At 41.7% G+C, this 17,420-nt stretch overlaps 1 protein-coding gene across 1 annotated transcript in view; it reads left to right on the top strand.

Moving 5' to 3' along the window:
• The window catches only part of LOC131666857 (RNA-binding protein Musashi homolog Rbp6-like), a gene marked incomplete at its 3' end in the record, with an annotated part of 389,695 nt that overhangs the window by 243,282 nt on the left and 128,993 nt on the right, over nt 1-17,420 (top strand). Inside the window, exon 4 of the mRNA XM_058939856.1 lies at nt 1,213-1,294. Within this exon, the coding sequence (XP_058795839.1) occupies nt 1,213-1,294 (82 nt within the window). The remainder of the gene's footprint in view (nt 1-1,212; nt 1,295-17,420) is intronic.

Genomic DNA, 17,420 nt, shown 5'->3' with positions numbered 1-17,420 from the left:
TTGATTTACGAACGCTCACTCGGCACGATCTCTTGCTTTCTTTCTCTCCCTTTCTTAATCTCTATTTTCATTGTCATTATAATAAATGAATGTTGCGAGCGTCTTCAACGTTCAATCCTTGTGATAAAATATTTTTATCTCTGCTGTTTTCTACTGTGGCATACGAGTAATTCGAATACTATTTCAAATATGAAACAATGTCTACCTAGTATATCATTTAAGAATCCTTACATTTCTAATTTATTTATTTTTTATCTCATATGATTAGTTTTATAAATATTCTATATAGCGTACAAACATATAATCACATTATAAAAATCATTTATGAGCATTCATAGCTATCTGATAAAGAATGTTGTTATTAAAGTCGAAAGATTCTCAATTTACACTGATTTTTCATCTAGATAGATAAACTATATCGCCATATTCTTAAAGAGCATGAAATTTCCTGTCGAGTATTATATGTCTCAATTTTCTATTTACAAATATTATGTGAAAAAAACTGGATGAAAGTCAGTAGAAATTAATAAAAATTTGGCCTTACAGGAATAATTTATAAATTATTACAAGCAATTGAAATTCAGTTAATTTATTAATAAAGCTTGATGTAATAGTAGTAAAATTTCCGAAAACAATAATACATATTTATTTATTTATTCACCAGAGTCAATAAACGTAGATTATATAGTAACAAAATATATACCTATACATTACAAAATAAGTAACGCAGCAGAGGAAATACATGTTTACTATCTGTAATATATTTATATCGAATTTATAATTAAAACAATGTCTCTATCTGCCTATGCTCCAGTAAATTAATACTACTGAATTAAGTAGACAGGTAGAAAATTCACGTATGTAGTTTAATTTTTATTCTTTATCAGAATTTTATAAGCATCGCTTTTGTAGCGGTAAAATGTTACATATTTGCATTCCTATCTCTTGCATAAATGATTTTTTCTATGTTATTTGTCATGCCGAACATATGGATTCCACAACACAAGTAACTTTGTAGTGAGAAAATATTGATCTATGTTGAAAAGTTGAGTCACAAAGACAAGCTGCAGTAAAGAATATGACTAAAAATAATTTTGAAAAGTTTAGTAAATTTCATCGCAATCGCAATTCATGAAAAATTAATATTTATTCAATTAATTCGTGTGCCAGCTAGAAGAAGTAACTAAATAAGAAACTATGATTGTGTTGCAGAGAGCCTGAGGGAATACTTTTCCAAGTACGGCGACATCACAGAGGTCATGGTCATGAAAGATCCAACAACGCGACGATCAAGGTAAGTTATTGACGTATCTTATGATTGTAATTAAAGGGAAAGCAGCTTGGAGTTTCCTATCTCTCTCCGGTATTTTCAATTGAAAAACGACATCGCGCATGGCAATATCAGCTTTGCGCACTGTGCTTAATTAAAATGATAGTGCGGTGTGTAAATGAACTACTCCGTAGAACTAAAACGGAATTGCTTCTATATACGGCTCCAAATGAACGCGTCAACGTACATAACCTGAATTCGTTGTAAAATTACTACTCTGACATTATTTATTTGTACTGTTTCATTAAAGTTTCCAACAATTTAACATTGCACTTTGCACTCTAAATAAAATCAGTCTTAATTTTTCTTAAATCTCAATATTAAGTTCACGACATAGCGTGACGTCGGTTTCGACGACACGTTTAATTACTCTGTTTTCGGTCTGCACTTTCGGTGCAATAAAACCGGGATCCAACGTGTGCTTGTTGTTACTAGAGGGTCGAAAAGCCTGACGGCACGGATTGTGGAACCTAACTTTCTCTACTAGATGTAGCTCTATCCCAGACATTTGCAAGGCCGAACTTACAACTACACTTTGTCCCAGATGCTTGCATAACCAATATAGAGTGAAATTAAGTAATTAATGGGACAGGTTATCCGTTCGCGAACTAAATAACGAAAAAGTAGAAAGATAAAATATTTATGAAAATTACTTTTATTAATATAGCTATTTGTTGTTAGTTTTTCTACAATAAAGTTTTTCACCGATTTTAAGAAATTCTATCAAAGTTTGTAGGAGTGACCGCCGAAAATACGAAAATGAAATGTGTCGGGCTTCTAGGTGACATTGTAGTTCCTATGTGTAAGTAGAGTAAGTAGGTTTTTTTTATCTACGATCGGCATTTCTCCTTTGAATCTTCGAGCTTCTCTGCAGTTCAGAATAACAATCGCGTTAAGATTGTCTAATGATCTTGATAGAATTCCAAATTACTCAAAGCGGCGAGGAAATCGATTGATAATTGACGAGAAATGCAGTCGGCTTTAAAATGCATGGGTGTATATGTAATTAAGTTAAACCCTTTTCCCGAAAGATGATTCAATCTGTATTGATAAACTTATAAAACATTTAATTAATCAATAATATACAAAGCTTTATGCCTTATACATAATATAATTCAACGATACAATGTTGGTTATAATTGATAATTTCATATTCGAAATTGAGAGAAAGAGAGAGAGAGAGAGAGAGAATACAATGACTGTAAACGACAGAATTTCATAAAAACTAGTCTTATAATTCTTTTTTTCACGTTGAAAATCGATATCATATTCACTCATGTCTAAAAATATAAATAAATTGGTTGATGCAATTGTCTCGTCTGGCTTTGTCCTCAATTTTATAGATTTAATAGTCTAGCTCTCTACAGAAGAGTGGGTTTTTGTCATATATTTTTATATTTAAAAGGAAGAATATAACGATCCAAATATTATCCAAATATTAATTTGCTGTCAGAATAGTATTACATTGCATCGTATTCGACACAAAAAACAATTCAACAGAGAAATGTTACCCTTAAAACCGTGTACAATGTTCTAGCACTGAAAAAGCTATTTCGAGTTGTATTTGAAACATGAGAATTGGCAATAACCCATACCACCGCCCCGGGATGTCACGGAAATTTGAGACTTCCTTTTTTCGTGCCTCTCTGTCACTTTCCCTTGGTCGTACTATAAACGATGTTCGATCCGGAAAACCGCGCCGAGAAGTGATTGACGTATGAAGGCTAGAGTCGACTCTCTAAAAACATTATTGCCGAGTCATCTCGTAAATAACTTAACAGTTTCTATTCACGCTTAGCGCATGCTTAGTTATGACGGAATTCTCTTCTAGAGTAATTTTGTCCTATTATTTTGTTTTTACAATTTTCATAACTTACGATGAATGGAAAACTATTTGATCAGTAGGGTTTTTGTGCAAACTTTATATCAATTTTATGAAGCCGGTACAACATAACATTCAAGATGATAATTTAAAAGGTCGACATACTCTGTTATGAAATCTCAATGTTGTTGCCCTCGTAAAATGTTTGTTTCGCACACAGTGAAGTTGACGCTTTCTGGGTAGGAATGGGGGGAGGGGGGGGGGGGGGGGTTTACAAATTGTAGTATAAAAGAAAGTTGATGTGTATAAAAACGCTATTTGGCCTTTGCATCTTAAACGCGCTTGGCAGGGATTTCACGTCTTGCTCGCGCTTACAAAAGTTATATACCGGACAAGTACAAAGCGTCAGACATAAGACAACTGAGTTCTGTCTCTCGAGTTATAAAGCAGTACTAGGATGCGGCGGCAGTGGCGGCAACATAGCGCAGTTCGTTTCCCACTTATTAAGCGGAAATAAAGTTCGCGGCGTCAAAGCCCCCATGACTTCCTCTTTCCTTTCATTGTCTTTTCCCCACTCGTCGTCGTCTTCGGCGTCTCCAGTTCTTCTTCAACAATTAGGAGTTTTGTCTCGCTCCCTACCCGCGTGTTTCTGTCGCCGGCATTTAGCCTGCAAAGCATTACAAACGACGCTTGAGCTCTCTATATTCGCGGACATTATTCAGGTTTCCGACGCTAATTGAAATTCGAAACTTGCGATTTAAGCCCAAGCATTTCACCCTTAGAAATGCTTGGAATACTTTAACGCTTTGCGTGCTCATTGTTACTCTAGGAAACTCGTTGCCAAATCAGATTCGTTGTCGCTTCTGGATAAATAGGGCGCATTGTTTGGTGGAAACCTGATTTTTCGTAGGCACACTCCTGGCAGTAATTGCGACGGCGATAGCGCGTACCTGCTGCTCGGCAAAAATAGTGAAATAGCCCCCCTGGAGACATTACACAGCTTGGCAAGCACTCGGTCACTCGCTCGCACGAGCATGCGCGAGGGATCCGTGCTGTGTACGCTCAAGTTCACGCGCGCCATACCTGTCATTATTTTATTACCGTAATTACCGTGAACGAGTCGCCGCTCTGCGCACGTGAGTAGGCGTTCGATACGCCATCGACCATTTTCGCAACTCGGCACTCTTTCTTTTCTTTCTCTCTTTACGTCTCTTTAACGTGCAATTAAGACACCGCCTGATTTGAAGAGTGCAAATAACAATGTTGGCTTTGCCGCCATCTTAATTTATAGCTCGCATCCAAATCAGAAATAACGTATGATTCTCACTTGACTTGTAGTATGAATAGACTGGAGCAAATTGCTCTGATTGTCGGAGCTCTATTTGTGAATCGAGGACACTGAGTCAAAACAATTTTTACACGTTTTATTCCTGTAGCCAAGCAAACTGTCGACCTGAACGGAAATACCCACTGCAACATTGATTCTAGAAGCATACTTGAATCTCTGTTCTGCAAATTGAAATGGCATTTAAGCAATTGTAAAGAAGCGAGCGCCGCAAAGAGGGTGCAGTTTACTACCTCGGCACAAAGCGAGAGACGGTGGCAAACAAAAATAGGCCATCGATCAAAATGATTATCCTCTGAGCAACCCTCGTTCTCCGAGCGATGCGGCAACACCCATCTCTTTTCACTTCTGAAAGGATCGAGAGAGGGGTGCGCGTGAAAGGGTTGGCTTTTGCGTAGCAACCGGTGCACGCGTACGATCCCCTTGGTGCTCCCACTCTCTCTCTCTCTCTCTCTCTCTCTCTCTCTCTCGCGTAGATCATATCTCTCCGGTGGTGCGCGCAAAGGGACGCGTACGCGTGGAGAATCCGCGGTGACTCTGCGGCTTGTAAATTAATGGTCAGCGCACTTCTCTCTCCAAGGGCCCTGTCTGGGCTCGCTCCTCTTCCTCGCTCACTTGCCTTGCTTGATCTATAGGCAGCACACGTCTATGGGACACGACGCTCTCCCTCTCTCCCTCTCTCTCCTATGTGACATGGGCTGCGTATGCAGCTAAAATATGCTTTGTGCGCGAGAGCGACCAATTAGCCGGGAGCGTCACGTCGGCAAGAATGTGTGAGCGTTAAAATGCACTTGAATTACTATGCGCGCGGGGTGCTCGCATTGGCGTTATCTTCAGCTATTGTGATTAATTTGGCTTTTCTACTTGTAGAGATTTCATCAGTTCTTCAGATTTCAAATACTTATCTAATTTACGATAATAGCACACGTAATAATATTTGCAGCGCTTGTGCCGGCTAATTTAATAGCGAGCATTCAGCGAGAAATGATTTGCTAAGGAGCATAAATAACAAACTGTAAGGTCGTTATCGACAGTCTGTTGACTAGTAGGGACAGCTTATTGAGGAAAATGTACGCGTAGCACGGCTCTGGTTTTCTCTTCAACGCGTCTCCAGTTCTTGCACAAAAAACCTCCGCTAATGAACAAACTATCTCTCAAGAGACCCGACGAGCTTGTCGTTAACTATTCTCAATTACCAGAGCCGCAGTCTCGAGTTAACGTGCTGCACGTATTTCCAACTGTAAGTTAAACAGATTCTTGGAGAATTTGCATCGTAGTTTACCTCCCTTTTTCTCTTCGCTTCTGCAGTATGTACTCGTATAGCAGTTGTGAATAGCCAGCGCGCTATCAAGTCTAAATCGTTAAGACCGCCGCCCCGTTACATTCAAGCTGCACTGATTAACGAGTGAATAAGTCAATTTTTCAATCTATTACTACTAAACTTGGCAAATTTAAAGGCTGAATTAGCGACAAATTAGTGCCTCTATTAGGAATTACATTACAGTCGGAGCAATTAAAACGTCTGTCAAAAGATAAAAGTCGCGCGAGCACTATCTACGCTACGTGAATAACGTAGCAGAGAAGAAGGGGCGAGAAAGGGAGAGAGGACTTCAAAAGCGAAGAAGAAAATTCAAAGGGAGAGAACATTCGAGCCGATAATTTTCCGACCGAGAGTGTTACAATCCGTTAATTCGATCGTAAATTATATTTAGCGAGCAGCGCGCGGGTACAATTTAGTTGGAACTCGACTTGGGCCAATAATTACCAGAGGTCTTCACCAAGCAGTCCTTGAGAGCAAAAAATAATGAAGAGCAGCTAGAAAACGAGAAGTGATAATGAAAACTGGAATCGGCAGCTTGATGCTCGCATAAGTTGGATTTACTAGGCGATAAGTAATAAGTTTTTCCTGTGCGCGTAACTGGCTACTCGTCATTCTTCTTCATCGATAGCTTCGCGCTCAAATTGACGATATAATTGCCTGCAAAGTTATTAGTCTATAGATTTACGTGTAAAAGTTTGCTACGTGCCTGTGCCTTCTAGTCTATTATCAATTATCGAGTGCGCATGAGAATAAAGTGGATCGTTCATCAACAACCCCGATGGAGAATTTATGTATAATACTCTCCCTAGAACAGCTGTTCGCTACGAGATCTATAATAACTTTTTGTCGAAAAACGAATTTACGAACCAACGAAATTGATTTTCGAAAATTCTATCTCTCTATCACTCACCCACTTGGGTATGTTGGAGAAAACTCCATCAGATGTCGTTAGCTACTTGCCCACGAGCAGGCGGGCGCTCCTGTAAGCTCGAGGTGGCGAAGCGAAAGAGAGAATATAAAAAAGCAAATTAATCATCATCGCATCACACTCGAAAACCTCCCCATCATCGAGCTGTCAAATTCACGTTCTCTCTCTCTCTCTCTCTCTCTCTTCATACGTAGGGAATCTTCATACGTATATCCGTGCGACTTGATAACATAGGCAGGCAGAGTCTCTCTCTCTCTCTCTCTCTCGACTAAGTAATTTATCAGAGTCGGCAGCACGTATAGGCGAGAGATGTAGCGTGGCTGCACGTATACGTCTCTGTCTTGCGCATCCTCTTATCGGTTCTACCTGACCCCCTGTGGTGTGTTCCTTATCGTTACGCCACTACAAATCAGCCTTGTGTTTAGAGCTTTGTAAGCGTAGGCGTTCGACGCTCAACACTTGAGGCCAGGCCGGCGCACAAGATAATCAATACAATCGTCAAAAGGGAAAAGAAGAAATAGGGAGAAAATCGCAAGACTAGCGCAGGAGAGTGCTGAAGTGAGAGATAAGGTAATGAACTTGGCGCGCTCTATGAGTGAGGCACGCAATTTGCCCGTTAAAGCTCGAGCCCAGCGTGAGTCCCCGCGTATATAGCAGCCGCCCTTATTTATTCTTCGATTAAGCGCAGCCGGTGTGCCAACGCTTCAAGGAAGCTCTCTCGCGCACACACCCGCGAGCGTCGATAAAGCGTACGGGCGTAATTAAGAACCGACGACGCTGGCTGCTGCTGCTGCTGCTGGCGCTGCCGCCAGTGTAGCTATATACTTTGGCTAAATTATTGCTACATGCGGAGGCTTGTTTCTCTTGGCTATAGGTGCTTTTTCTCTAGTTGTGGATAGCACGTTCGCGTTTTAGACGACGGAAACAGCGAGCCTTCCATTATCCACTAATCGTACCAATATCGAGTCGTCTTTCAAGAGAAACCAAAGGCCGCTCCAACCGATGTTTTGCCCTCCATGAGCACTGAATGCGAGCGTAGATACTCGACCACAGTCAAAGTCAGGCGTATCTGGGTTTCCATATGATTTCAATTTTGAAAATTCTCCGGCGCCTATTTACGAGTTCGATAATCGCGTGAAATTCCGCGCTTTATCCCGAGGGAAATAGTCAAGCGCGTCTGTACGCGTGAGCTCGTTCGCTTGCGTCGCGTCGCTTCTCTCCACGGCTGTAAAGTTAAGTCGATTATCGCGTCACCTCTGATAACGCACCGATGGATTATGTATTTCGTTAGTGTCCGGAGTGCAATTACGCTACTAGCCTCGCCTTGAAATTTAGCCCATAAATCCGATGCAGCTTTTTCGACTAAAAAGCAAAAGGAACGAGACATTTTGTAACAGGAGGCGCTCGAGTTTTATGGACAATTCGCGCGAGCGTTTTTTTCTTAACGGGTGCTGGCGCGGTTCCGGTTTTTACGATACACCACCACGATGCAAGTTCTTATCAAGTGCTGCGCTGCGCGAACTGGGCCGCTATAGCTGTTTCCCGGGAATAGGCGTAAACGTCGTGCGACCGAAGGAGTAACGACCCGGATGAACGCTTCACACGCTCGAGAGCCACGATCGACCATAGGATAGCGATTGATCGATGAACGTGTCGTTGATCGCGGCATTACAGTTCTCTGTTCACCCCTTCGGCCTCTTGACATGTTCATTACACAAGCACGTATACTCTCGCCTCTTAAAATTTACACAAATGATAAGGACTGGCAGTTCGCATTTTCAATTAAACGCGACTATATCTTGTCTGGTTTAATATTATATGCAGAATAGAAAATCCGATTTTTAGTAGATAATTATCCAGACATTTTTCAGAACGATTAATCGTTGACGTTAATACTCGAGAAGAAAATATGTCATGTAGGCGCCTTGCTCGAGGTCTACATTTGGCAGTAACAGTTTAGCGTATTTTGGAGTATGTCTGTCGTATTCAAATCAATAACATGTGAGCAGAGAGGAGGGGACGACATTTGGCAGCAGCCTCGGCAGCATCGCCAGCTTTGCATCACACTCAACCAAACAAAGTAGAAATGATCAAATTACCGTGCTCGGGACTACAGCCTCGGTGCTATTTGTTTTTCCCCCTTCTCTCTTTCTTTCTCTCATCGATGACAAAGCAGCTCGACTTTGCCAAAAACACATTCGCCACACTACATCACAATCCCATGCCCTTAAAATTTCTAGGCTGTCATATACATTAGTATATAGTACCTTTAGCGCAAAAACCACTTCGAAATTATTACTGTTGAGGTCGCATGCTTACTGTACGTTTTATGAAGGGATAAATGTCTAAAGAAACAAAGTGTAAATTGCATCTTTAATTCAAGAAAGTTGTTGCGTTTACGTGCGTGAAACTTGTTGAAGTGGTCGTTTGTTAAAAATGTGGCGACTGATAGAGACACTCGAGATCCGAGATTACTAATGTGACACGCAAGCTTTTGAAAACTCGTACAAAATACTTATGTCAATCGGCAAGGTAGACAGTTAAAATCTGCAACTCATGTTTTGCTGTAAATAGCTGCTCGTGAGATGTGTGTTTTTGTACAAAAATGTCAAAGCTTTTGTCGTGGTGCGACATGTATTCAATAAAACATCAGCTTTAATTCGCTACTTGGTGGTCATTAAGTAAATCATGCTAGAGCATCGCTGGGCGCGAGCACGCTTGCGCTTAATGAGCGTGTCGCGCGTGTAAATAGCGTCGCGTGGCTGATGAATGCCAGCGATACGAGTGTGAGGGAGAAGCTTGGCTGGCAAAAAGGAAACAGGCTCCCAAGAGAGAGAGAGAGAGAGAGAGAGAGAGAGAGAGAGAGAGATCGACAGAGACAGAGACAAACAGACAGAAGCAGAGTCGTACTTATGAACTAAACGTTTTATTGACTGTTTCTGATAATTCGTGGTGGCGGTGGTTTTGTGTTATGGGAATTGAGCGAGAGATCATGAAATTACGGGGCACGAATTTAATTAACTGAATGTGTAAGTCTGCACTCTCAACTTGTTTTCCTCGTTTTATAGATATAATGCTTAACTTAATTCTGTGTTTTATTGTAGCTAATTTCTCATTTTACATCGCCACGTGTGAAACTGAGGATAAAGTGTAGCTCTGTTTCACGCCTCTTGAATTAAACTGATCTTGTATTAAGGAACATCATTCCCGCTTTACTTGTTTTTTACATCGACTTTTTTTATTTCTTCGTATGGAATGAATATTGAAAAATGTTGGAATTTGTAGATTTGAATTAATATTTTTTGCATTCCATTATAAAATCAAATAAGGAGCTTAAAATCAACAAAATGAAAGCCCTAAGAATAGATTCGAAAAACAGATTTCACTGCATAATGTAATCTTTTTAAAATCATATCAAAGTTTAATGAACAAAATTTGCATTTTTAATATATAAGTAACTAGAGTAATTTACTGTACTTCCAATGAAATTAATCTAACCTGAATAAATTGTTTGAAATAAATTAAACGAATAAAGGTCTTAAGATTTAATAGAGTTGAAAAAAATTTGGCAAACGGCTGAAACCATAAACAAGCGACCGCTAGAGCAAATTCGTTTTGCTTTTGCGCTTATCAGAGGCTAATTAACGTTGGCGTCTCGCGTAAAAACAGTCGAGCGAGCGGATAAAGTGGCAAAAGCTTGGGGGCTAAACGAGAGGGATCTTTTCATCGTTAGCCGATAAATCCGGGGGCTTGTAAAATCGCGTGCTGCCATATGCAGCAGCCACCGCAACTCGATTTACGGGGATTTCGCGCGCTTGCCGTGTACCGTCGGCGAGGATGCTCTCTCTCTCTCTCACTCTCTCTCTCACTCGCTCTCTCGCCCCATAAATCTTGCGCTGAAAATTAGTTGCGCGAGCGAGCGAGCGGCTTAACATTTTAATTACGAGGTTGCAAGCGCGTCCCGGCAGTAGCATAGCGACGTGTGAGTCGACATGTAACTACTGCAAGAGAGAATGCACCTCATTTTATCACGATTCACCAGCGTACTTGCTACCAGCAACCCTTTGAAAACATAATGTAATTAGTTTATTATGAATCAAGACAAGGAAAATATTGCGTAGTTTCGCAGTAATTTCTTAAACTAACAAGTTTCTTGGTTTTCGTGACATTCAACGATTTAATCACATCTTTAGAATAATAATTTGTTTCAAGCTGAAAAAAAAATAATCATCAACAAGTGATAATCAAGATGGAGCAAATGAGAAAAAGAAATAATCCCGCAAGCTCAGTGTAGCAAATCCATCTCGTCTAGTTTAACTTTATATCCTAAGCTTCAATCATATCCTAGATAAGGCTGCGCACTCTCACGTCGTCTGGAGTGGAAATCCGTCGCCGTGGAAAAAGTTTTAATTAAAGCGTAATAAATCAAGCTAAAAATCTCTCTGTATCATTGTATGTATGTGTGGTGGTTGGCGTGACAAAGCCTCTCTCTTTCTCTATCTCTATATTTCTCTCTCTCTCTCTTTCTCTCTGTCGTATGCGGGCGCGTCGTAAAGCGGAAGATTGCTCTGCTGACCCGTCGTTAAGTTAGTTCCCCGCTCCAACGGGCAGTTTTCCTAATTAAATGAGATATGGAAGCGCCACGCTGTGTCGTGCGCAACGAAGAATTTTCGAGTAATTACTACGCGCGCAAGCACGTGTGTGTGTACGCTCTGCCACGACTGATGATTAGGTCGAGCTTGCTTGTTCACCGCTCTTTCCCTTGAGGAATTCATTACGTCGCTAACTCTCTTGTCGGTTCGAGGCGTTTTTAGTGCGGCTCCTGTTATGCCCAGGAAAACTTATGAAGAACAGACTTTACTTTATGCTCGCATCAAACATTGCTCTTCAATATGTGTGAACAAAATATAATTTAGATAAATGCTGTTGAGTGTATAATAAATGATTTTGGATAGTCGCTCATTGAAAATAAAAGTGTTTTCTATTAAGTTTTAAAATAATTTTTAAAAGATTATATTATGCAATGAAATAAATTCTAGCAATTTTCTGTTTAGGGTTTACTTCAGATTATATTTGAGTTCCTTGCTTCATTTTTATTATGTCAAAGCGAAAATGTCACGAACGACAAGTTAATTCTATCTTACAAATTTTCTTGTGAAACCCACACGATAGTACTTTTTGTCGATGATTCGATTAGATCGATGGCGCACTGGGGATAATTGCATTGTACATGCCACTCTAAGCACCAATTATCACAATCAAGGCTATTTCGGAAATGGAAAAAAGCAAGGCCATTAGAACACGCTAACCGCAGCAAATTTGAATGCATTGTTAAAGCCATCGCGCGAGTTTAATGATTTCAAGTATCGATGGACGCAAGAGCAAAAGAGCTTGGCTTCGTTAACAATACCCTTGCTAATAAGAAGGAAATAGGTCGGTGTGTTTGCGCTTGGTTATCTTTAAACGGCGATAAAACAATTACGTTTCTAATTTACACGCTCATTGCCTGTGTATGCATGCGTTTGACGACTAAAGTTATTCTTACGACCCCTTTATCTTTAGCACTTATCGATTCGTCTCACGTGAATGCTAGAGATATAATCTGAAAATATCAGAGTTCGTTAGCCACTTACTAAAATATATTTTTGTAGTTTGCAGCAAATAAAAAATCAAGTGTTGAATAAATGTTAGCTTTTAGCAAATGACAATTGATTGGAATTCCACGTACCGAGCTTAATTCAATAATTGAAATCGAAAAAGACCAATCGTTAAAGTTCCCGCGAGCGATAGCCGTTAATCGAAAAGCGAAACATTGATAAACAGTTTTGCGGGGCTAGAGCGAGCGATTGACGAAAAAAAGAGCGCTAACTCGAATTTATACGGCTGTTTATTCTTTACACATACAGCTCGCGTGAGCATGGCAAAACTGTGAAAACTGTTGGAGCAATTTTTCGGGAACGTTGTTTGCAAAAAAAGAAAGCGAAAAAACGCCGTAAAAATGAATCTCCCGAGCGATTAATATCGCTATGCTTTTTTTAGAACGGAAAGGGGATGGGGGCGACGCCGGAGCCCAAACTTTTGCGTCGCCCCTTGGGCTAAACAATTCGAGCGTTTGCGCGCGCGATCCGACTAACTGTCGCGTTTTATTTTGTTTTTTTTTCAATGCTGCTGTGTCTGTGTGTTGTTTTTCTTTTGGGCACTGTATGCGCGTGTGAATGCGAATATCGCGAAACAACGTTTGAAAAATTCGCAAAGTGTGCAACGCGCGCGCGTGTCGGGTTAGCCACGGAATTTATGGGGACCCCGTACATTGGATTCCTGAAGTTTTGAGAATCGTGTGAACTTTTATCCCGAGCCTATTTCTGTATGTCTGTAGCGTTACATTTACATTTGGCAGATTCGCATTCGATAAAGTGCGGTTACGTTTCGGCGACACTGTAACTGAAAAAAACTGTTCCTTTTTCGTAAAGGGGGTCTCTTGCTTAGTGCATCTTATTATTTGGGAGTACGTTCAATATTATGCAGGATAAATAATTTCTATTGTTACTGATATAAAAACCTTCTTTATTAATCCATAACTCATGGAAAATTGGATTAAGGTCTTAGATTACATAGTTATATTCACATATAGTTTATTTCTGAAGGATTACGCAGAAAGCAACAACAAGACATCGCAAGAAGACTAACGAGAAAATAACACATCTAACTAAGATCATCAGCATCCGCAGTAGGCGCAGCAGGAGATTCTCTTGGCTGGTGCTCGGTATAATGAGTATTTGCGCATTAACGAGCAGTAGGGGAATGAGCTGAAGACCAAATGATTGGACCGGTCGCTGGCCGTAACAGCAGCAGCAGCAGCAGCAGCAGCAGCAGCAGCAGCAGCAGCAGCAGCAGCAGCGGCGGCAGTGGCGGCGGCGTCGGCGGCATCGGTTAGTCAGTGGAGTGAGACGTCAGAATCACAATTCGAGCGCGTAATCAGGTTACCCTTACCGATTGAGATTACCGACGTTAATTTGGGAATCGCGCAATGCTGCCGCTCGGTCTGCGAGAACCGCTGCTCGGAGTTATGCACCCATCTCTCGCTCCCCTGAGACGACTCATTTCTGGTATGCACCAGAGCAACGTTTTGCCTGCCACTTTGATATTTCGGTCATGGGTCGCTGGAATAATTGACGATGCGCTGCTCTAATCTGCATTCGACCAACATCAAACGACACACGGTCCGATAGCAAAGTATCATCAAAATGAAGCCATTATTCGCTTTGGCGAAAAGATAGAGCAAGATATCATGGAAATGATCAAAGTGGAGCTGGCGAAGGAAGCGGGCAAAGTCAAAAGTCAGCAAAAGACGAAGGAGAAGAACAAAAAAGAAGGAAGAAGGCGCCATTGGCCGCGAGCGCTTTCTCGCTCGGTGTCTCTGGGTACTTCACTTCCTGCGCCCGCCACCGCGATCTCTCGGCATAATAATGAGTTGTACGTGCCGCGGAATGACGGTCAAGTTGAATGGAAAAAGTCGTCGGCGTCGCTCGTCGTCTTTAGCAGGGGGCGCACGTTAATTAAAACCAAGGCTTCGCCCGATTGATTCTTCTTCGACTTGGCTTTTCTCTCTTTCTGGCATAACTAAGGTCGGCGGACGACGACAATGGCTGCTGCTACGCGCGAAATAATTGAAACGTCGGGCCGTTTGATTCATTTCCCCCGCTAGTGCGCGCAAGTAGATGTTGGTTTGCTGGCGCTTTTATGCAAAGAGTCGCGAGGAGATGGCGCGGATAAGGCATGAGAAACGTCAAAGGCTCAAACGGGCTATATAAGCAAGCGAGCGGCGCTACTATCTGATTGGACGCGGCTCTATGGGAATACACTTATCCGATTGGCCGCGCGCTGCTGCTGCAACTTTCTGCTGATCAGATAGGATTTGAATGTTCTCTCTCTCTCTCTCTCTTTCTCTCAAAATAGATGACACACAAGCGAGCGAGAGGCTGAGAGTTTTGCGTGCAGCTTTTTGAAATTTAAGAAGCTATCGGCGTCGTTACTGTCTTTTTTATTCAAGTTTGCTGCACTTCTTGAAGGCGGAGAAGGCACGCAGACGGAAGATCTTGCCGCAGCGCGGAGCTTGTTTTGCTTGCGCGCATCGATTCGATTTGCAAGAAAATTCGAAACTTTTAGATTTATATTGTCGCGATACGCGACTCCCTAAGACAATATTCTTTATGATGTTTACGGCGAGTTCTTTTGGATTGTCTCTCTCGAGCCGCCTCTTTCTCTGCTACAGTTCTCTCTCTCTCTCTCTCTTTGCTTCGTGTTTGCGCCGAGCTTTTATTTGTACTTTAAGCAAGCTATGTGTGTTACGGGAAAAACGTATATTCCTAAGTTTCGTAATGCACTATGGAGAGGGCATTCGCAGCAAACTTACGCACCTAGCAACTTTTCTTGTTCAAATCATAGCGACAATAATTGTTTTTTCCTTGTTGTTGAAAGTTCTTTCGCGTGCGGATTATCCGATATGGCGTCTGCGTAAATCAGCTTTTGTTTTTTAGATAGGCTCATTAAAACATTTGAATTCATGTATGCTGATAGGAATAAAAAGCAGTTAAGAGCGCGCTAAAGCTTCATATCCAAACTTGTTCTCTCAGAAAGATATCCCGCGAGCTGAACTTGCAGTTTAAAAACTTTTTTAATCCGCGGAAATTTATGGATTTAACATGAGGCTATTTGAGCCGTCAACAATTTTGCACGGCTGCACACGAAATTCCACGCGAGGAACGTAGTCTCGCCGCAGCAGCGAGAGCGTCGAGAAAAATTCTCCGCTATTGGTGAAATTAGCATAATAATTTCCGAGACTGGAGCGCGCGAGCTCATATCCCCAAAAGGGTTCGCGCCGAACGAATAAAAGATCCAGAGGGGAGAGCAAAAAAAACAAAAAAGTGAGGCGTCCGCTATAGTAAAGTCTTGAGGTAGCAAAAGGGCAAAAGCTTCGCGGCCAGCTATAAAATGAGTTTTATAAAATTATGGAATAAAGTTTGTGGAAGGCTACGGATTGATCGGTATTACTGTAGTCTGAAGAATAATCTGACAAACCATTCTTAAGACTGGAAAAGTTGAAAAATGAAATTCTATGCTCAAACCGTGCTTTGATGGATCGATGCTTTCTTGTGATTCCAGATACGCCAACAAATTTCATTGTCAATTCGAACATCTCCAACTTTCATCAATATTATCTTTCTATTTCATAAGAAAACCAAATCAAAGCCAAGTGATTCGGTGGCTAATCACGTCACCTACTACCTTACACAGCGAAGCTTGTTTCGTCTAGGTACTAGTCTGTTAAATTATCGAAGACAAGTGATGTGTCATGGCGGCACGCTTTTCATGTGATGTGGGTATACTCAATTGCATTCTCGTCTGCTGGGTGCATCGTGAATGGAATGCTGGGTAAGCCGAACGTCATGCACGACGTCGCCAGGCCAATTGAATGGAACCGACAGTGAGAACATGTCTATTTTGCAGCATCATCATACTCGTCTTTTCTCTAATTATAAATAAACGATGCAGGCCTGGCATGCCATTTCGTCGCCGAATTATTCCTTTGGCAACGACGGTGTATGCGCCGTGCGCTGGGAGGGTTTCGCGCGCGCGCGCGCGCGTGTGTTGCGAGCTTTGGGATTTAATTTATGGGCTTGTAGCACAAGCTTTAACGCGGCGCCGGCGTTTCTGCAAAGAGGGATAGGCGCCGTATTCTTGTTTTATTTATCGTTGAGTTATGAGGTGCGCTGCGGATTTACCGGTGTCTTGTTTTGCCGCCACGTCGCCGACACGTCGCCGCGTATCACGCCTGTGTTTCCTAAACTTTTTAATTTGATTTCGATTATTCAACGCCCCTGTAGTAGTCTCAACGATGATGAATTATACGAAGCTTTGCCTTTTCTACGATAACGGTCTGTGATCTTTCAATAGAGTATTCTTTCCAAATTCGCCATGATTATGAAAAGCTGGCAGGCATAGCGAATGAAAGTTCAATTTTGAATAAGGTCTCGCGGAGCTTGAAGAAAGAGAGAAGAAAAAATGATTTGAAGTAGCCCATATGGCGCTGTGAAGTGCCCGAAAATTCAGTCCTTTCAATTTCCTCAAGGCCCCTCTTGAGCAGCGGAGCAGCGCCTCTTTCATCTTTCGCCGACTTTGCGCTCTTCCGTTTCATTGCTTTTTCTCCTCCTATCTCTCGCTCTGTCTCTTTCTTTCTCTCACTGGTAGATCCAGCGACTTATTCCTCACAGTGAGCCAGAGCCCTTTACGAGCGCGAGCGCAGCGGAATTCACTTCGCCAAGAAATTCGCGAAGGAAACCGGAGAATTCCGCTCCGCTTTGTGACCCGGACTGTTACGCGATGCCCACCACTGAGAGAACGAGAGAAAAAGTCCTGGAATGGCGCTTGTTTTCGAATGACGCGCCCTCCAATTGATCGTTTTTTTATCGGCTCATCCTCTATCCGGGGTCGTACTGTATCGGCCTACAAAGTGATTTCGAGAGGAGGGAAACAGCTGACCTGCTCGTTTTCTTTTTTTGTCTTTTCCAGCTTTAACCTAAAAGCCCATTCTCAAGTCTCATCTTGTGGTATCCTTCTGCTTTTTATCGACAGGAAGTTATATAAAATGTTGCCAAATGACCTTCTTCCTCTCCT

The sequence above is a fragment of the Phymastichus coffea genome, unplaced genomic scaffold (assembly GCF_024137745.1).
Source record: "Phymastichus coffea isolate CEN01 unplaced genomic scaffold, Cenicafe_Pcof_1.1 PCOF00061, whole genome shotgun sequence".
Taxonomy (NCBI): Eukaryota; Metazoa; Arthropoda; class Insecta; order Hymenoptera; family Eulophidae; genus Phymastichus; species Phymastichus coffea.
Note: the sequence above shows the minus strand (reverse complement) of the source record. Positions and strands in the feature narration are given on the sequence as shown.